Here is a 22,304-nt window from a genome sequence, read left to right as displayed (position 1 = left end):
ACAACAAACTGTGCGAATGCAAATATAAATAAATAGTAACAAATAACAAGAACACGAGGTAATGAGATAAAGAATCCTTGAAAGTGAGATCATTTGTTGTAGGAACATTTCAATGATAGGGCAACTGAGTGTAGTTAACCCCTTTTATTCAAGAGCTTGACGGTTGTAGGGTAGTAACTGTTCTTGAACCTGGTGGTGTGAGTCCCGAGGCTCTTGAACCTTCTACCTGTTGGCAGCAGCGAGAAGCAAGCTTGACCTGGGTGGTGGTTTATACATAGTAGTTATTTTTAACTTAACTATCTGACTATGCATTTGCCATCTGCTGTTAAACCAGCCTTCTACATCTCTAGTAAACAATCCGTTAAGGCACAGTGTTTGCAATATGCTACTTTTGGTTTCTGTTTATACTTGTATAGACTTAACCCAACGTATCTTGACAACATCTAAATTAAAGCTTTTATTTAATCATTGTTGCTGTTATTTTCACAGTTTCTACTGGTAATATTTCATGATACATAAAAAGAAAATATTGCACATCTGGAGGTATCAGTCCCTGCCCCTGCCACACGCTGTAATCACTCAGCACTCTGAATATATCAGAAGGAATAATTGCGCAGTGCACAACATCACAAGGAGGGAACACTACAAATAACAGCACAGATGCCGGAGCTGCAAGCCAACTGCTCTCTATTACTGGTGTAACATTCCACTTCACAGTGGTGAAAATTGCAAACGCCTCTCTCAAACGAGAGGCACTTATTTAGCAATACCACATGAAAAGCGTGTTTAACGAGAAAACAGCTGTGATTATGACTTTCAAGGCATCCAAATCCACGCAGGAGAAAAAAAGGCACTCCACAAATATTCCTGTCGGCGCTCGGTTCGCAGAATGGAGTGCTGGAAATTGCTGAGATCTCTGCTTTGTATTTTTGAAGGAGCAGCCTTGTTTAATCTACAGCTGTGCCTTCATTACCACCCGTAACCTCCACTGACACTCTCGATACTCAAAACATGCAAAACTCTACCCTGTGCATCTAATTAATATTCTGACAGAACAGGTGGTTCCAGATAAATAATGAACAGCCAAGCCAAGAGAAGTTTTTGCTGCGATCAGCGTATAATATTTGGAAAAGGATTTCAATAGATTGTGCTTTTTGCAATATCTGTATCAACACTATTTAATAATTTATCATATAATCATATCCAGCCAAGCAGCATGGAAAGCACTGACATAGGCAATTCCCACTGAAGACTTTATTAAGAAGGAAAAGACTTGCTTTCCTCTGGCCCCTCTGGTCACACACCAATGTGCACCATGCAGGGCTTTCCGTGTGCAGTCTCTGTTGTATTGCGGGGTGATTGCACAGAGAGTTTCCACAGCCAACAATATGATATTTTCTAGAAGTTAAGGGGTAAATTTGGACAGGACACAGGGTAGAATTCTCAGTTTGCATTTGTGAATGTACTGAGAGCATTTACAGCTTCCTGTGGGGTAGATGGCGTTCAGCATCTCATTCTAAATATGGAATCTCTGGTTATGCTGCGCTCCACCAGGACTGCACCATACAGGCTCTGGGGTGAGACTTAAGCCATTAGCCTCCTGCTTCAGGGACCAGAGAGATGCTGCCGATTTTCACAACCTTTCCACTTAATGCAGGAAATTACTCAAATGTCCTGTTAGAATTATAGAACACCAGAGCACAAAAATATGCCCTTCAGCTCATCTAGTCTGTGCCAGGCCATTGTATAGCCTAATCACCTCGACCATAACCCTTCCACATCCTTCCCATTCATGTACTTACCAAGCTTTTCTTAAAAGTTGCAATCGAACGAGTATCTACCACTTCTGCTGGCAGCTCATTCCACACTCAAACCGCCCTCTGAGTGAAGAAATTCCCCCTCAGGTTCCCTTTAAGTTCAGTTTCAAGTTTATTGTCTTTCAGCCATACACATGCATACAGCTAAATGAAACATTGGTCCTCTGAGGTCAAGGTACAAAACACAATACATATAGTCATACGCAGCACACATAATAGAGCACCAACACTGTAGTTCTGATAAAGCACAATACAATCACAAAATAAAATTAGCATGTCCCTGAGTGTTATGACCTGAAGATTGATGGTGCATAGGATGTTGTCCTGGAGCCATATTTCTGCAAGAACAAGCACGTAGCAGTTCCTCATCTCACACTGGGTAATATTACACCTTTCATTCATAACCTATGATCTCTAGTCTCACCCAGCCTCAGGGGTAATCAGTACCTTGAAATGCCCATGGTGGAGGTGGAGCTGTTACCCCTGTAATTGACAGTGTGGAGCAGGGTCCATCTTCTGCTTTCTGGTATTACTTTCCAGCTAAGATTTCAGCTCGTTTATTGTGTTAATTCACGAGGTGAAGAGGGAAAATCTTTTCATTATCATTACAACATGATTACGACATTGCAAGGCAACACTGACCACTGCTGAGATATTCACCCTTTCTGTGTAAACCAACAAACAAGCAAACATTTTTGTAAAGGCAGACGCACTTTGAAGTTGACGGATCAATGAACAAGATTGGCACCCAGCTTTTATGAAGCTGTGAAAACTGTCAATTATTTCTCAAAAACAGGGATTACTTATTGACAATTCAATGCATCCAAATGTAAAACTGCCTTGTGTTTTGTTGAAATTCAGTGGCAATACCTCCCTGATTGTCTTCGGAACCAACTTGGATATAATTCAAGAACCCAGGATCCGGGTGAAATACAACAGCCAGGAATCTCTCAACGTAAGTCTTTGACCAATGCTAAACGCTCTTTCCAATGGCGCAAGTCTACGTTGTGTGATGGTCACGATGGTCACACTGCTTCTTGTACTGGTAGGGACATGATGGGCCAAAGGGCTTATTTAGACCATAGGTAGACAGGGTTGTAAAGAAGGCTTTTGGCATCCTGGCAGCCATAAATCAAGGTATTGAGTATAGGAGTTGGGATGTTATGGGGAGGTTGTATAAGACATCGGTGAGGCCAAATTTGGAGTATTGTGTACAGTTCTGGTCACCTAACTATAGGAAGGATATCAGTAAGATTGAAAGAGTGCAGAGAAGATTTACTAGGATGTTGCTGGGTCTTCAGGAGTTGAGTTACAGGGAAAGATTGGAGCATAGAAGAATGAGGGGAGATTTGATAGAGGTTTACAAAATTATGAGGGGTATAGACAGAGTAAATGTGAATAGGCTCTTTCCACTTAGATTAGGAGAGATAAGTATGAGAGGACATGGCTTTAGGGTGAAAGGGGAAAGGTTTAGGGGAAACATTAGGGGGAACTTCTTCACTCAGATGGTGGTGGGAGTGTGGAACGAGCTGCCATCTGAAATACGGGCTCACTCTTAAGTTTTAAGAGTAAATTGGACAGGTACATGGATGGGAGAGGTCTGGAGGGTTATGGACTGGATGTAGGTCAATGGGACTAGTAGAATAATTTTTCGGCACAGACTAGAAGGGCTGAATGGCCTGTTTTCTGTGCTGTAGTGTTCTATGGTTCTATAAGACCATTAGGCATAGGAGGAGGATTGGGCCATTGGCCCATCGAGTTCTCTACCATAACATCATGGCTGATTGAATACCCCTCTCAGCCCCACTCTCCTCCCTTCTCCCCATAACCTTTGACATTCCAACTAATCAAGAAACTATCAATCTCTGCTTTAAATACACCCAGTGACTTGACCTTCACAGACATCCATGGCAGCGAATTCCACAAATTCACCAGCCTCTGGCTAAAGAAATTCCTCTTCATCTTCAATCTAAAGGGACGGCCCTCTAGTCTGAGGCTGTGCCCTGTGGTCCTAGACTCTCCCACTATAGGAAACATCCTCTCCACGTTTCTGTGCTCTACAGTTCAGTGACTTTATAAAGTGAGGAGAGGGAGCAGATCTGAGGAAGGGCCAATGATCAAAAACATTCCCTCGGCGGCTTCCACAGTATCTGTTTGAAAAAAGCAGGCACCCGGCCAAGCACCAAGCAGCATTCACATTATCAATCCAACAGATTTATGAGAAGCATTTTGGAGTTACAGACTTATCTTTTATTGTTTATTCTCGTGAATTATACAAATATAGAGAAGGATTATGAAGCAGCCGATTAGCTAATTATTTCATAATCATGTTCAAATGAAATGGAAAAGCAGTGAGTTCCAGTTACAGCAAGGTGCCTTGCGGTAACGCAGGGAAAATAGAGCATTTTGTGCAAATTCCTTACCTGTTACTTCGCACAGAGAGGGTTAATGGACTCTCTGAAAGTCCTTAATGGTGCTTAATGAGAGATTAACAGGGCAAAAACACCTTTGTCAGCATTGAAAGAAGGAGGTCGCGCGCGAGAGAGAGAAATCAGTATTGATTTAACTTCGTATTTTTCTGTGGCCTTTTTTTTAATTCAGTAAATTAGTCATTAGTTCACTGTGGAAAAACTCGTGGGGCTCTGTCTGGCTGGGACAGGATTGACTGCATGGGACTTCAGTTCAATATCTGAAGAGTTTGCTTCACAGAATCTCATTTTAGGACTGCATTCATGCTGGGAAATTTAGTTTAAATTAACTCTCCCTCGAGGGAGAGGGGAATGAAAAATAAAGCAACAGTACATCAAGCTGTACTTTCATATGTACTTGTAGGCTGTAAAATTATTGATTTTTTAAAAAAGAAAATTATCACTGCGGTGTTTTGTGTACCAGAGGGAGAGAGAATGGTATAGAATATGTCCGTTTATGTTGCTGTAATTTACAGAACAGTTTTGTTTGTCTGGGTGAATAACAAAACGCAATCAATATGAGGAACTGTATTTGCCGGCCTTTTAGCTCCACTTGTAGCAGTGTAAGGGACAGTTGTTGAAACTGGAGAACTGCCAACATTTGGTGACCAGCAATCCTCTGGTGGGACTACTCAGACCTGCCTGCTGGTGGTATCTCATGGTGGATGCTTTTGGACGATGAAAGCCACCGCCCCACCCCTTCCCTCTCTCCCCCACCCCTTCCCTCCCCCCCCTCCCTCTCCCCCCCACTGCTGGTGGGAGTTCATTGCTTTGTCAGATACAACGCGGAATAGGCCCTTCCAGCCCATTGAACCGTGCCGCCTGGCAGACCCCGAATTAATCCCAGATGAATTACAGGATAAATTGCATTGACCAATTAGCCTATCAACCAGTATGTCAGGGTCATTGAACCCGATCGCCGGTACTGTAAAGCGTTGTGCTAACCACTACACTCCTGTGCCATGCCATCCCTTGGGACGTAGCCATATCTGACACGCTACATTTGGATGATTGCATGGTCGGTCTTCCATCCATGACCGTGATCGTTCTTGGCAAATTTTTCTACAGAAGTGGTTTTGCCATTTCCTTCTTCTGGGCAGTGTCTTTACAAGCTGAGTGACCCCAGCCATTATCAATACTCTTCAGGGATTGTCTGCCTGGTGTCAGTGGTCACATAATCAGGACTTGTGATGTGCACCAGCTGCTCACACGACCATCCACCACTTGCTCCCATGACTTCACATGACCCTGATCGGGGCGGGGGGGGGGTGGTGGCTGCTAAGCAGGTGCTACACCTTGCCCAAGGGTGACCTGCAGGCTAGCGGAGGGATGCAGTACCTTACACCTCCTTTGGTAGAGATGTATCTCCACCCTGCCACCCATGTATTGAGATAACTTTTGTAAAACCATCTATCTTTAATACTCATTGGTTTTCAAACAGTCCTTTCATAAAGTGATTTCATGGGTAATATTCTGATTTCTTTTCACTTTTCTGTGCATTTCCTGCAGCTTTCAGGGTTATAGGGGGATGTCAAGGTAAGATCTTCACACAGAGAGCATCGGGTGTGTCGGCTTCACTTGGAGTATTGTGTTCAGTTCTGGTTGCCTCATTATAGGAAGGATGTAGAAGCTCTAGAGAGTGAGCAGAAGAGATTTACCAGTAATTTGCCATGTCTCATAAGGACAGGATGGGCGAGCTAGGGATTTTCTCTTTGGGTTGAAGGAGTTTGAGAAGTCACTTGATAGAGGTGTACGAGATGATAAACAGAATAGATTGAGTAGATAGCCAGAGACTTTTCCCAAGGGTGGAAATGGTTAACACAAAGAGGCTTAATTTTAAAATGATTGGAGTAAAGTATGGGGGGGGGGATGTCAGAGGGAGGTGTTTTAATTTAAGGGAATGGTGGCTGCATGGGACACACTGTCGGAGTGGTGGTAGAGGCAGATACATTAGATAGACACATGGATGATAGGGAAATGGAGGGCTATGTGGGAGGGAAGGGTTAAATTGATCTTAGAGTAGATTTAAAGATTGGCATAACATCATGGGCTGAAGGGCCCGTACTGTGCTGTCATGTTCTTTGTTCTGTCATCTCCATTCTCCCTGTCATCATAACCATGGATACCCCTCCCCCCAGAGGGCTGGGTGCTGGTCCCTTTGCCATACACCCTGCTCACAGACTCAAAGACAGTTCCTTTCCCCAAGCAGTAAGGCTGATCAGCACCTCCACACACTAACCCACCTCTCCACACCCCCAGCCATCACTACTTTCTCATTTCTTGTTACAGCCATCTTATGTACAGACATTCCTGTGCCTAGCATCACTTTATGGACATACAATCAATCTGTGTATACAGTATAAGCTGTCTTATGTATTCCCATTTATTGTGTTTTTATTATTAATATTATCATAAACACTATAGAGGTCTGCAGAGCAACACACACAGAATGCTGGAGGAACTCAGCAGGTCAGGCAGCATCTGTGGAAATGAAAATACAGTCCCAAAGAAGGCTTCCAACCTGAAATGTCGACTGTTTATTCATTTCCACAGATCCTGCCTGACCTGCTGAGTTCCTCCAGCATTTGTTATTATTGTGTTTGTGCTTCTTTTTCTGTGGCATTGGATCCTTAGTAGCAATTATTTCATTCTCCTTTACACTTGTGGACAGGAGATGACATTAAACAATCCTGAGTCTTGGGGTCAATGTTCTCCGTATCCATGTGAGGTTGAGCTTGTGCTTCGGGTGTTCCAGATGTTGAAAGGAGACTCATGCCTCTTGTCCTGTTGCAGGTGTGTGAAGTGGTGAACTCTACAACCATGACCTGCCGAGCTCCCGCTCTCACCCACGAGCATCAGCCTGGGCACGACACGGTGGAACGCCCTGATGAGTTCGGCTTCGTCTTCGACAACGTGCAGGCTCTGCTGGTTTATAACAACACCAACTTCGTCTTCTACCCCAACCCGACCTTTGAAGCTCTGAGTGTAACAGGCATGCTGGAACAGAAACCGGGCGCCCCCATCATACTCAAAGTACGTGTCTACATCCATAAGTTGGAGTGCCGCATTGTACGCTCATCCCCTGCCCTGTTCCGCTGTGGCCGTGGCTGTCTCAGCACTTCACTGCGATGCTGACCCTTCCTGTCAGAAAGGTTCAACTCAGGAGAACTTGCAGATGCTGGAAATCTTGAACAACACCCACAAAGTGCCGGAGGAACTTGGCTGGTCAGGCAGCATTTACGGAGGGGAATTAACAGTGAGACCCTTCATCAGGTTTGGAAAGGAAGGGGGCAGAAGGCAGAATCAGAACTGGGGGAAAGGAAGGAATACAAGATGGAAGGTGATAGTTATACATTATGTATCACCTCCTGGCTTCTTACTTCATCCCTCCTCCCTCCATGGAAGGCTCCTGATGAAGAGTGCATCTTGGTCTCGTTCCGAAGCATCGACTGTTTATTCCTCTCCATAGATGCTGCCCGACCTTGCCGAGATCCTCCAACATTTTGTGGGTGTTGCTCTCAATTTCCAGCGTCTGCAGAAACTCTTTTGTTTCCGATCCAGCTGTCATGGGAGTTCAGTCGACACGTTCTGAAATGACCCAGCACACAGAACACAAGTCGGCACTATAGAGTGCAGACACTGGATTCTGGGGCAACAGAAAACTACTCCAGCAGGTGAAGGAGCATCTGTTGGTTGAATGGTCAGTACTCCCACACTCCCCTCCCACTGGGACCCCTAGCTCTCTGTTTCCATCTACCCTCCCCACTTCCCTTGTTTGATCCCATGCTCCACCTTCCTCTCCCATCAGATTCCAGCCGTTTGTCAACCCCACCGCTCAGCTCCCAGCCTCTGTCACTATTTCCACCTGTCCCCTCACCTGGACCCACCCATCCCAGAGCAGTGTCTGGTGACGTGCAGTGTACGTACTTTAATAAATTTATGAACTTTGTACATACAATAAGAACACAGCCTGAGCATATGCGTGCACAATACATGCATTGTACAGATGCACGTGTGTGTGGTGTATACCTGTGCATTGGTTGTGTACGTGTGGAGAAGATATTCTTTACAGACACCCTCTGCAATGTGCACATCATACCAAAACCATTGTTATGGTGAGGGGGTGAATGATTCTCTCGTGGGTGATCATGAACATAGACGAAGATCTATAATGACAGAGACCTTTACAATGACACAGACAATAAAGGAGTGTAAATTCCCTGAAATGGGATGCAGCAATTGCCAAATTGTAGGAAGGAGTATTTCCTCATATTGGTCTAATGGTGGTTGTCCATCATGTCCAATGATGACAAGAAACCCATGCAGGAGAGTTTGAAAAGTGGAAAAGATGTTGCACTAGGGGGCAGCTCCACTCCCTCGACCTCAGAAGTCCGGGCCCAGCAGTACGAACAAGCGTCCCAAACTGGGATCTTCCTTGGTTGCAGTGGATGACCATGACGTCTTCTGTACATTGCCTTGCCCTTTTCCCTCCACAGAGTGTTGCAGTACTGCCTTCCTATCCGCTGGATGTCACTGATGCTTTAACCATGTGTGAGGCATTTGTGAGGAAGAGTTTGATTAATATTTGTGAAGAGAAAAGCAAGTAGATTGCTGTAAAAATCAATCCACAGTATCTTCCTGTTTATGTTTAGTGGGGGAGGATGCCATCTGTACCCGCTCTGACCCACATGATCCACGAAGGTCCGAGTAGGAATAGACCAGGGAAATAAATAGTCTTCACCCCAAGACGGCGAGCAAAATAAAACTCTCAGCACAGTTTGCTATTTTCAAAATATTTAATTTCCTGGCTTCATCAGTCCATAGAGAAAAGATTTGCCCAGGATGCAGAAAGGAAAAGAAAACAGCATTTAGAAAATTATGATTTAAAAAGCAGGACAAAAAATTAGCTTTATTTGTCACAGGGACTTTGAAACACAGAATGAAATGTGTCATATTTGTTTAATTAAGAAACCCAGCAGGAATGGCAGGCTCCTCACCCCTACACTGATATCTTCCATCTGTAATTAATGTTTCAATGCCTGTGACTTTATTTTTACAGTTGCTCTTGAGATAAATGAAGTGTGATAAATGGATGTTTTTGCACGACACTCTGATAACATTCAAATCATTACTGGCACTGGCTTCCTCTGTCCTGTTCCTTCTCTGTATTTAGGTGTTTTTTAAAAACAATCTGCCCTGACCTCCATGGGACACACTCGAACATCAGACTTTCTGTCAGCAGCCAGACTTCTTCCCCAACATCTACTTTTACCTATCAGAGACAAATAATCCTGACAAAGCGGCAAGCTGTTCATTAAAACATCCCCACTTGGAGAAGGCCAACCTTCATCTTTCATTATTTCGTTCACATGAGATTTGTCATGTTGTCACATGATCTATTAAGTCATGGAGTTAAGTCCAGTCAAATTTATTGTCCTGTGCACCAGTATGGCGAGATACAAGAACAATGGAAAGTTCACAGACACCTAAGTATAGCCAACACACTGAGTATAAATTATATAAGACCCTGAAGAAAAATACTGTATAACAAAGACTCTATTTATTTGTCTATTTGTTTGTTTGTTTATTGAATTACAGTGCAGAACAACCCTTTTGTCCTTTCAAGCTGCACCTCCCAACAATCCCCAATTCAGTCCTAGCCCAATCACAGGACAATTTACAAGGCTCAATTAACCTACCAGCTGGTACGTCTTTGGAGCAAACGAGAGCACCTGGAGGAAACACATGGTCACAGGGAGATCATACAAGCTCCTTACAGACAGCAGTGAGAATCAGACAAGTCCATACGATAGCGTAGTGTTTAGCACAATGCTATTACAGCTTGGGGTGTCAGAATTCAGAGTTCAATTCCGGCCTCCTCTGTAGAAAGTTTGTATGTACTTCCAATGAGCATGAGAGTTTCTTCTTGGTGCTCTGGTTCCCTCCCACAGTCCAAAGATGTACTGGTTAGTAGATTTCTTGTTCCTGTGATTGGGCTAGGGTTAAGTCAGTGGGTTACTGAGTGGCACAGCTCATTGGCCAGAAGGGCCTGTTCTGCACTGTATCTCTAAAGTTAAAAACATAGACGTGGACCAAAGTTGCCCGTCGCTGAGGTAGGGTTAGGGGGGTGTAGGATGGTCAGGCCAGTGAACCCTAGTCCGAGCGTACAGATGCCATCAGGGTGCAGGATGGAACATCGCGTTTGGTGCCCCCTCCTCTCTGTCCATGTTTTCCGATGGGACATTCAGAATGGATTCCCTCACCCTGAGGCAGACCTGAAGAACCTGTGAAAGGAGTCCAAGGAAAGACTATTGCTTGGCCCCCCGGAGTGAGCGACCGGTCTCCCCTGCCGTGTGTGGTTTGCAATCAGTACGTAGGTTCATCCCACCGAGCTCCACAGACAGTGATTAATGAAGCCTTCTTCAATCCTCATTATTTGTGTAAGAAATGTAAACGTACTGAGCAGAGGTTTAAATTTTTTTTGCATGAGTCCTGGACATTAAAATTGAGGGCTTCTTGAATTTTGAATACAGATATTACTGACACTCCCCAGCTCTAATTAACCTCCTGAGGGAAGTGAAGAATAAACAGGCCCATTTTACAAGAAGATAAAGCTTTCTGAATTTTCTCCCTAAATCAGCAAAATAATGGAATAAACGTGGTGATTAATCTTGTGTTGTAACGTGGCCTGTTTAACCCAGGTCACTTACAGCCAGAGTTTCTGCTATGCTAATAGTTTGTTCTCAGTTTTTCTCAGTTTATTCCAAATAATTCAACAATGATTACTAAACATCAGTCTGAGAAATAACCACCAGTAGGAAACTGTGGAAAAAATTCTGTTATTTTTGTCCTTGGGGAGGCACGGCAGTGTAGAGGGGCATAACAGTTAACGTAACGCTTTAAAGCACCAGCAATCAGGTTCAATTTCCCCCACTGTCTATAAGGAGTTTATATATTCTCCCCATGACTGCTGTACAACCATGATTATATTCTATCCTCGAATCACCCCTCCCAGCCACTCCCCCCAAAGCCATGAGGTGTCCTTCCAGCACATAATGTCTTCCATCTCCTTGTGCTGTTTCACTCTCTGACTATCCTGCCACAAATTAAGGCTCAAACCTTTGCCTTCTGACTTCTTAATGCCTGGTTTTGTTCAATGATTCAATGATTCTATTTAATATCAGAGAATGTATACAGTATACAACCTGAAATTCTTACGCTTTGCAGACATCCACCAAACAGAAGAAAAACACCAAAGAATGGATGACGGAAAATTGTTAGAACCCCAAAGTCCTCTTCTCCTTCCATGCGCAAACAATAGCAAAGCATCATCCCTTCCTCCCCCACCCCCCCCACCTGCCTCAGCAAAAGTACCAGCCCCTCCACCACACACCATGCAAGCTCCCAAAGCGACCATGACCCAGAGTCCATCAAAAAAAACACAACATAGATACTTCACCAGATGGAGATTTCTGGGGAGACTTTGGAGTTGCTTAAACAAGATAGATAGGTAGACAAGGTAGATGAGAGTCTTTTTCCCAGGGTAGAAGTGTCAAGTACTAGAGGGTATATCTTTAACGTGAAATTAGAATTGATTTCCAAAGGGGCAGTGAAAAAAGACTTGTCCTACATAATATTCATTTAGATCAGATCATCACGCCGTGTATTGAGGTGGAACAAGGTAAAACAATAGCAGAATGCAGAATAAAGTGCAATAGCTAAAGGCAGGCAATAAGATCATAACGAGGTAGATTGTTAGGGCAAAGGTCTATTTTATCCAACTAGCGGTAAAAGATGCAAGATTTTTACACGAGTGTGGTTGGTGCCTGAAATGTGCTGCCAGGCAGCAGTGGAAACAGATATAACAAGCCATAAGAAACATTTAGACCATCATATGACCAGAAATGGAGGGATATGGACCACATGCGCGCAGGCAAGATTAGTTAAGTTGACATTATTATTTGTGCAGAAGGATCTTTCTGTCCTTTAAGTATGATACTTAAATTAAGTTGGTTAAAGTTGTGCTGATCTGTTGAACAGCCTGATAGTACTCTGTATGTAAATGGTCCATATCCCTCCATTCGTCTCCACATATGGTCTATATCCCTCCGTTCCCTCTCAACACATGGTCCATATCCCTCCATTCGTCTCCACATATGGTCTATATCCCTCCGTTCCCTCTCAACACATGGTCCATATCCCTCCATTCGTCTCCACATATGGTCTATATCCCTCCGTTCCCTCTCAACACATGGTCCATATCCCTCCATTCGTCTCTCTACACACGGCCCATATCCCTCCATTCCCTGTCTGTACACATGGTCATATCCCTCCATTCGCCTCTACACATGGTCCATATCCCTCCATTCCCTGTCTATACAGGGTCTATATCACACCATTCCTTGTCTATACATGGTCTATATCCCTTCATTCCCTGTCTATACAGGGTCTATATCACTCCATTCCCTGTACATGGTCCATATCCCTCCATTCCCTGACTCCACATCGTCTACATCCTCTGCTCCCTGTCTGTTCATGTGCCGGTCACAGCAGAATTAATTCTGTAGTTCATTATTGGTTTAGTAACAATTGACTCCTGGACAATTATAATAGCTCACTGGGATTTGTCCATGGGCAATGGGGCAGAGAAATAAAGGTTAATTTAAATATAATAAACAGTTAAGTATTAAATCAATTACCTGGAAGTAATAATATAAATTATCAGTTTTTATAATTAGTTTCTGGGTGGTAGAATAGTCAGTTTCAGAAAAGTTAATTAATCTTCTGTAGATAAGAAATGCTTTGACGTATCTAGTTATATTTTATGACACAGATCAATAATTGTCAGTCAATACTCGGCAGGTTAATTGGATTTGACCAGCATAGTTTAAAAACATGAAGGGAGTGATATTCTGAATAAAATCAGACTCATTTAAGGGTTTATTAAAATGCACTGTTGGTGGGACTGTGCGTGACAGGATGTTGCAATCAACACTCGGGGCTGCATCAGAAACAGAGATTTGTTTTGTATTCCATTTAACCTTGGCTGCAAAGAGTTTTTCTTGGAGAGGTGAATGTCGAATTGTTGTGTTGTTGACAGGGACGGAACCTGCTTCCCCCTGCAGCTGGAGGAGCGAAGCTGAACTACACCGTGCTGATCGGGGACACGCCATGCGCCGTCACTGTCTCTGAGACACAGTTACTCTGTGAACCGCCCAACCTGAGCGGGCAGCTTCGCGTTCTGGTGAGTAGTCTGATGCTGTTAACTATAGCATGCATCTCCAGTCTAAACCACTTTGAACAAGCAGGTTACATCTAATGAATTTCACATACCACCAATCACAGCACTGCTCACATCCTACCAATCCATTATTCTTTATTTCTCACCAATCACAGAGCTCCTCCGATCCCACCAGTCACATTGTTCCTCACTTCACACCAATCACAGTGAGCCTCGGAACTTCTTACAGTAGATCAGACAGAGTCTGTGGAGAGATGAATTGACTTTTGAGGACCAGATCTCTCTCCACAGATGCTCTCTGGCCTGCTGGGTGTTTCCAGAATTTTCTGTTTTTATTTCACACACGTGCAGCATCTGCAGCTTTTTAACTTTCAGTCATCCCTTCCCCCTCTCCCCCCTCTCCCTGTTCCTCCAGCAGAATCCATCACACCACCCTTTGGGCTTTTCTTCTTTCTCACCCACCAGCTGAACCCCTACCCCTCTCCTCTCACCCCTTCTTTACTGACCCATCCGGAGGGAAAGCCTCTCACTGGGGCAACAGATTGGGCTTCATACACAGCGGGACACTTTGGGTCCCCATCACCGTAGGTTCTTGACCGAGCACTGGTCCCACTGCAGAACACTCTTTGGACTCACGCTGTCTGAACTTGACAATAAACACAACTTGCATTGTAGCTGGAACCAATCTGTCACAGGCAGACATTGAATACGAAGTTGGAAAGTGCTCCTTGTCCCCAGTTGAATTGTGTTTGTTGGTTTTTGGTCTGAGTTTAGCCCTGGTGACAGGGTGTAACCCTCACTCTGTTATGTGCTCCAGGTACAAGTGGGCGGGTTACAGTTCTCACCAGGAACGGTCTACATCCTGTCCGACAGCCTGCTCACTCTGCCGGCTATTGCCAGCATCGTGGCGGGGGGCACCCTGCTGCTGGTCATCGTGGTCATCGTTGTCATTGCCTACAAGCGCAAGTCCAGGGAGAACGACCTGACCCTGAAGCGCCTGCAGATGCAGATGGACAACCTCGAGTCCCGGGTGGCCCTGGAGTGCAAAGAGGGTAAGAACCAGGCACAAGTCACCGAGGAAAAGCACAATTAAACGTCACTGCTTGAGTCCAGTGCAGGTGAGGTAGATGTACAAGGCTGCCTGACTGAGAAACCTTGCTAGGACTGACATTAGAGATTGGCTGCAGCTCCCCGGTTGGAGGGGAAAGCTGCCCATTTGAAAGGCAAAGTTCACCCAGATGCAAGCAGGAAGCTGGATGGGTCAGTGATAATCCTCCTAGTTGTGGACCCTCCAATGTGGGGCATCGAATTCACTCCTCATGCCACCAAATCGAACTTCCTGTTACAGCAAGGATTCCCAGCCTTTTATGCCGTGGAGCCTTACCATCACTGGAGGTGTCCATGAACCCCAGATTGGGGGCCCTGTCAGTTAGGTGCCATGCTGGAGCCATTGTGGGTTCAGTTATGTGGTGCACGTTCTCAGAAGATGCTGGGAGTAGAATCAGATTCAGAATCAGAATCAGGTTTAGTATTACTTGGATATGTTGTGTAATGTGTTGTTTGTGGTAGCAGTACAGTGCAATACATAATAAATACTATAAATTATCATTAGTATATATACCTTATATATAAAGTTAAATTAAGTAAGTCATGCAAAAAGAGAGGAAAAAATATCAGATGGTGTTTATGGGTTCAATGTCCATTCAGAAATCTGATGGCAGAGAGGAAGAAGCTGGTCCTGAAACATTGAGTGTGTGCCTTCAGGCTCCTGTACCTCCTTCCTGATGGTATCAATGAGAATAGGGCATGTCCTGGGTGATGGGGGTCCTTAATGATGGATGCCACCTTTTTGAGGCACTGCCTTTTGAAGGTGTCCTGGATGCCGGGGAGGTTAGTACCCATGATGAGTTTACAATTTTCTGCAGTTTTTTCCAGTCCTGTGCAGTGGCCCCTCCATACCAGACAGTGATGCAACCAGTTCAATTGCTCTCCACAGTATATCTGTAGAAAGCTGTGTGTCTTTGGTGACATACCAATTCTCCTCAAATTCCTAATGAAATATGGCCTCTGTAGTGCCTTCTTTGTAGCTGCATCAATATGTTGGGCTCAGTATAGTTCCTCAGACATATTGACATCTAGGAACTTGAAACTGCAAAGCCTTTCCACTTCTGATCCTTCTATAAGGACTGATGTGTGTTCCCTTTACTTCCCCTTCCTGAGGTCCACAATACATTCCATGGTCTTACTGACATTGAGTGGAAGTTTGTTTCTGTGACGTCATTCAACCGGTTGATCTGTCTCGCTCCTGTACACCTCCTCGGCTCCATCTGAAATTTTGCCAACAATAATGGTGTCATTGACAAATTTGGAGATGGTGTTTGAGGTGTACTTAGCCACACAATCTTGGGTGTAGAGAGAGTAGAGCAGTGGGCTAAGCACACATCCTTAAAGTGCACCAGTGTTGATGGTCAATGTTATTTCCAATCTGTGCATACTGTGGTTTCCTGGTGAGGAAGTCCAGGATCCATTTGCAGAGGGTATAGAGGCCCAGGTTTTGGAGCTTGCTGATGAGAACCGAGGGTATGATTGTGGTGAATGCTGAACTGTAATCAATAAACAGCAGCCTGATATAGGCATTACTATTGTCCAGGTGATCGAAGGCAGAGTGGATAGTCAAAGAGATTGCATCCACTGTAGACCAGTTTGTTGATAGGCAAATTGTAGTAGGTCCAGCTCCTTCCTGAGACAGAAGTTGATCCTAATCATGACCAACCCCTAAAAAGCTCTCTCCTTATTAGCTTGGAGAAGAAGTACAGCCAGGTGATTGAACTTTGTAAAGTGTGGGCATGGAATGGCTCAGTAAACCACTTGGATAGTGGTATAACTGTGGTCAAGTGTGTTGGCTCCTCTGGTTCCACATATTACTTATAAAGCAATAGAAAAATATGGCATGAAACCTGGCCCCTTGGTCCATCTAGTCTGTGCCAAACCATTTAAACGTCCTACTTCCATTGACCTGTATTGGGGCCCTAGCTGTCTATACCCCTACCATCCATGTACTTATCCAAACTTCTCTTACACGTTGAAATCAATCTTATTCCACACTCTCATGATCCTGAAGATGGTTCCCATCATGTTCCCCTTAAACTTTTCATCTTTCACCCTTAACCCATGACCTCTAGTTGTAGTATAGTACCACCTAACCTCAGTGGAAGAAGGCTGTTTGCATTTACCCTATCTATACCTCTCATAATCTAATCTAATCTAATAAATTATTTTTTTTTAGATTATGAGGACACTCGGCCCTCATTTATTGTCATTTAGAAATGCATGCATTAAAAAATGATACAATGTTCCTCCAGAATGATATCACAAAAATACGCAGGACAAACCAAGACTAAAACTGACAAAACCACATAATTATAACATATAGTTACAACCATGTAAAGCAATACCATAATTTGATAAGGAGCAGTCCATGGGCACAGTACAAAAAATAGTCTCAAAATCCCGATCAACTCATCATCTAATGCGGACAGCAGAAGGGAGAAGCTCTCCCTGCCGTGAACCTCCAAGCGCCGACAACTTGCTGATGCATTGGAAGCACCCGACCGCAGCCGACTCTGAGTCCGTCCGAAAACTTCGAGCCTCTGACCAGCCCCTCCGTTACAGCCTCTCTGAGCACCATCCTCTGCCGAGCGCTTTGACTCCGCCCCGGCCGCCGAGCAACGAGCAAAGCCAAGGACTTGGGGCCTTCTCCTCCAGAGATTCTGGACCACACAGTAGCAGCAACAGCGAGGCAGGCATTTCAGAAGTTTCACCAGATGTTCCTTCATGCTCTCACGTCTGTCTCCATCAAATCAGGATTGTGCACAGCACCCTACTTGACAAATAACAGACATTACCACCGGAGTGGTCGCTGCGAGCTGCGTCACGCCGCCATCGTCTCCTCACTTTGTATATCTCTATCAGATCCCTGCTAATTCTTCTCTGTTCCAAGGAATGACATCCTAACCTATTCAATCTTTCCTTTTAACTCCAGTCCTCCAGTTCTGGCAACATTCTTGAAATCTTTCAAACTTATTTACATCTCTCCTGTAGGTAGCTGGCCAACACTACACAAAATACTCCAAATTATGACTCACCAATGTCTTATACAACTTCAACACAAAATGTACTTAATACTTTACGAAGATCAATGTGCCAAAAGCTTTCTCTATGACCTTATTTACCTGTGATGTCACTTTCAAGGAATTGTGGACCTGAAAGTGACCCCTTTCCTCCCCCCTTTATGAAGTCAGCCTACTTCATAAAGGGGGAGAGTTCCAGCAGTAAAATTCTCCAGCAGTTTTACTCCTGGGGAAGGGTGGATTCTCCTGTTAGGTAAGTGTCCAAATTTCATGCATCTGGCAGAGGGTGGTGGGGGGGGGGCGTGGTGCTGTTATTGCTGTCTCTGGCAGGAACACAGTGTGTGCTGGCTCTCTGGTTCAGTTTGAACCCAGAACACTCCTGCACAGTACAGGCCCTTCAGCTTACGATGTTGTGCTGGGATCTTAGCCTGCTCTAAGATCAAACTAACCCATCCGTCCTACATATATCCCAATTCTTCTGTCATTCATGTGCTTCTCTGAGTCTCTTGAATGCCCCTATGTATATATAGGCTTTCGTTAGTCTCAGGAGACCATGGATTTGCACCTTGGAAGGTTTCCAGGGCGCAGGCCTGGGCAATGTTGTATGGAAGACCAGCAGTTGCCCATGCTGCAAGTCTCCCCTCTCCACGCCACCGATGTTGTCCAAGGGAAGGGCACTAGGGCCGATACAGCTTGGTACTGGTGTTGTTGCAGAGCAATGTGTGGTTAAGTGCCTTGCTCAAGGACACAACACGCTGCCTCAGCTGAGGCTCAAACTAGTGACCTTCAAATCACTAGACCGACGCCTTAACCACTTGGCCACGCGCCAACACAATGCCCCTAAATGCCCCTAATCTAATCTAATATATCTGTCTCTATCAACATTCCTGGCCGGACATTCCATGAACCCACCACTCTCTGTGTAAAAAAACTTTCCTCTGAAGTTCCCCTTATATTAAAGTTAAGATTCCTGGTATTTGCATTTCCACCTTAGAAAAAAGTCTCTGGCTGTCCACACGATCTACACCTCTTATCATCCAGATGCAGGAGGAATTCAGCAGGTCAAACAGCACCTATGGAAATGAATAAACAGTCAACGTTTCGGGCCAAGATCCCTCTTCATGACTGAGAAGGAATGGGGAAGGTGCCAGAATAGAAAGGTGGGGGAGGGGAAAGAGGCCAGATGGAAGGTGCAAAGGGTCGGAGAGCAGCAGAGATCACAAAGGGGGGAGCAGTGAGAGAGGGTTTCACTGAACTCCCCTCAAAGAGATTTAAACTTCCACTGGGTAGGCATCCCTCGAAGAGACTTCATAGTGGAACAGCAAATCGGAAACACAAGATAGACTGCAGATCCCGAGCAACACATGCAAAATGCCGGAGGAACTCAGCAGTTCCGGCAGTATCTATGGAAATGAATGAACAGTCAACATTTCGGGCCAAGACTCTCATCAGCTCATACACCTTCTTGCAGAAGGCATGAGCAGGTTTAAGACAGTGCTGTGACTGACACATTGTTAGTCTAATTTCCAAATTCCATGTTATCATTCACACCTTGGGGACAGCAGTGGCTGAAAATGGGAAATGGTGAAAGACAAGAGGCCTGACTGAAATTCCCATTGTCACCTTACAAATGGGCACTGGTGTTTGTATAATTACCGCACTGGGAGCACCTTTCATCACATCTCTGTTTCACAGTGGGCATCGAAGCAGTTACTTCACAGACTAATCCCAGTTTGCACCGTCTCAGTAATCAATCAGAATGTGAGAGATTTGGTTTCCCTGAAAGGAACAGATGCTTTGGTTTAAAAGCAGAAAATAATGGAAACTCTCTGTGGGTCAAAGACCATCTGTAGAACCATCTGACGTATCGAACGCACTAGATTTTTACAGCATAGATCAGTACAGTACACACTCTTCAGCCAATGATGTTGTGCCAGCCTTTTAACCCACTCTAAGATCAGTCTAACCCTCCCCTCTCACACAGCCCTCTGTTTTTCTATCATCCCTGTGCGTATCTAAGATTCTCTTATAGGCTACTAATGTATCTGACTATACCACCGCCCCAGACACTCTCCACGTAAAACACTTTGCTCTGACATCCACTCCTATACATACCTCCAATCACGTTAAATTTATGACCGCTGGTATTAACCGCATCCACCCTGTAAAAAAAATCTTTAGCTATGCACTCGATCTACACCTCTTGCCATCTTGTGCACCTCTATCAAGTCTCCTCTCATCCTCTTTCACTCCTGAGAGAAAGGCCCAAGCTCGTTCAACCTCTCCTCACGCTCTCTAAACCAGGCAGCATCCTGGTAAATCTCTGCACCCTCCCTCTCCTCATGCTTTCTATAATGAGGCAACCAGCACTGAACACAATACTCCAGGTGTGGTCTAACCAGGATTTTATATAGCTGCAACATTACCTCACGGCTCTTGAATTCAGTCTCCCAACTAATGAAGCCCAATACACCATACACCTCTTAACCACCCAATCAATTGATATATGATTCCTTCTGGAATGTTCTGTTGTAATTTCTGCTTTCCAATGTATACAGTTTTGTCTTTGACTTCACAGTTGTTCAGAGTGTTGCAGGGACTGATACCTTCCTGGACCATAGGTCAGTATGTGTTGGATATCGTCATCAATCCCCTGCTGCCTCCCCCAGACCCTTCCCCTCTGTGTGGGCTTTACACCAGAGAAATTACCTGAAGCCTCTTGAATTCCCCTGTGCAACCCTGAAACACCTGGACAACAAAGGTACATACGCCAGGAAGCCCTTTATCGATTACAGCTCAGCATTCAATACTATTAACTCCTCAAAACTAGTCAATAAGCTTCAAGACCTTGACCTCAATACCTCCTTGTGCAATTGGATCCTTGAATTCCTCACTTGCAGATCCCACTCAGTTCGGATTGGCAACAACACCTCTTCCATGATCTCCACCTGCATAAGTGCATCACAAGGCTGTGTGCTTAGCCATCTTCTCTACTCACTTTACAGTCATGACTTTGAGGATAAGCACATCTCCAATACCACGTTTACATTTGCTGACAACACCATCATAGGCCGAATCAAAGGTGGTGGGTGGTGATGACTCAACAGATAGGAGGGAGATTGAAAATCTGACTGTGGTGCCATAACAATAACCTCATATTCGATGTCAGCAAGACCAAGGAGTTGATTATTGACTTCAATAAGTGTCCAATTCCATGAAAGTGGCAACACGGTAGGCAGAGAGGTGAAGAAGGCACTTACATCAACTATAGAAGTTAGTATATCATGTAAATTGTTGGCGTATTTCAGCTCTGGGTGCCACACTATAGAAATTATATGTTTGAAATAGGAGGATGCAGAAAAAATTCACCAGAATGTTTCTGGGACTTAATCAGAGAGGTAGGAGGCTGTGACTTTTTCTCGTAGAACGAAGAAGGCTGAGAGGTGACCTGATAGATGGGGCGAAGATAAGGTGGAAGGTCACAGGTTAGGGGAATCTAAAACCAGAGACTGCAAGTGTAAAACCATGAAATAGGAGCAGATCAAGATGCTCAGCCATTCCATCATGGCTGAAAAGGGAAATAGATCAACCAAGATGAAATGGTGGAGCAGATTCAATGGGTCAAATGGCTGAATTCTGCTCCTTTATCTTATAGTCATATGAATGATTTATTATCTCACGGAACTCGCTTTTCCTCGTAACCTTTGACACCCTGACTAATCAAGAATCTATCAACCTCTCTTTTAGATATACGCAATAAATTGGCCTCCACAACCATTTGTGGCAATAAATTCCACAGATTCATTACCCTCTGGTTAAAGAAATTCCTCCTCATCTCTGTTCTAAGGGGATGTCTTCCTATTTTGAGGCTATGCCCTCTGGTCCTAGACTCCACATAATAGGAAATTCCTCTCCATGCCAGCTCTAGATCTTTCAATATTCAGTGGGTTTAAAGAGAGAAGGTAATAATTTAAGGAGGCAAGTTTTCCACACAGAGAGGTGATGTGTGTATGGAACAAGCTGCCAGAGGAAGTGGTAGACAACTGCAATGTGTAAGAGACATTTGGACAGGTTCGTGGATAGGAAAGGTTCCGGGTGATATGGACCAAACACAGGCAGGTGGGACTGGTGTAGATCTGCATCACTGTTGGTACCTTGGGGAGCTGCCCCGGGGGCGGTTTGATGCAATGCTCTCTGTGCCTATGAACCTGCTGACTGTCTGCAGAGGAACAGCTATAAATTGGAATTGTGTTGATAGCAGCTTTGGCTCTACGTGTGTACATGGATTGGAAAACCAGCAAGCCCTCTCTATTCATATCCCTTTATTAAGTCAGCCTGTGTCTCTGAGGTGTTCCAATTTGCTCTCAACCCAAGGACAGCAAGCCTAAATATGGATTGATTAGTCTCATCAGAGTTTGTTCTGTTCAGTTCACGCCAGCAGCTGGGGATGGCTAATGGCATCTTGCAGTATGAGCAAGTCACTGGCATTGAAGATCTTATTACTACAGCTGATATACATCGAACATATCATTTGCCTGCTGTGTGTAACCTATTGTAACATAGCACAGTACAGTCCTTTGGGCCCAAAATGTTGTGCCGACCTTTTAACCTACTCCAAGATCAACCTTACCCTTCCATCCCACATCCA

At 44.5% G+C, this 22,304-nt stretch overlaps 1 protein-coding gene across 8 annotated transcripts in view; it reads left to right on the top strand.

The window, feature by feature from the left end:
• Positions 1 to 22,304, top strand: part of plxna2 (plexin A2) — a 565,853-nt gene that overhangs the window by 469,208 nt on the left and 74,341 nt on the right. For all 8 annotated transcript variants that reach the window (XM_072279001.1, XM_072279002.1, XM_072279005.1 and 5 more), the window contains exons 17-20: positions 2,679 to 2,772; positions 7,079 to 7,318; positions 13,386 to 13,529; positions 14,344 to 14,578. In XM_072279001.1, the coding sequence (XP_072135102.1) occupies positions 2,679 to 2,772; positions 7,079 to 7,318; positions 13,386 to 13,529; positions 14,344 to 14,578 (713 nt within the window). The remainder of the gene's footprint in view (positions 1 to 2,678; positions 2,773 to 7,078; positions 7,319 to 13,385; positions 13,530 to 14,343; positions 14,579 to 22,304) is intronic.

Source organism: Mobula birostris, chromosome 14 (assembly GCF_030028105.1).
Source record: "Mobula birostris isolate sMobBir1 chromosome 14, sMobBir1.hap1, whole genome shotgun sequence".
NCBI classification, from domain to species: Eukaryota; Metazoa; Chordata; class Chondrichthyes; order Myliobatiformes; family Myliobatidae; genus Mobula; species Mobula birostris.
This window is presented reverse-complemented; position numbering and strand designations above follow the sequence as displayed.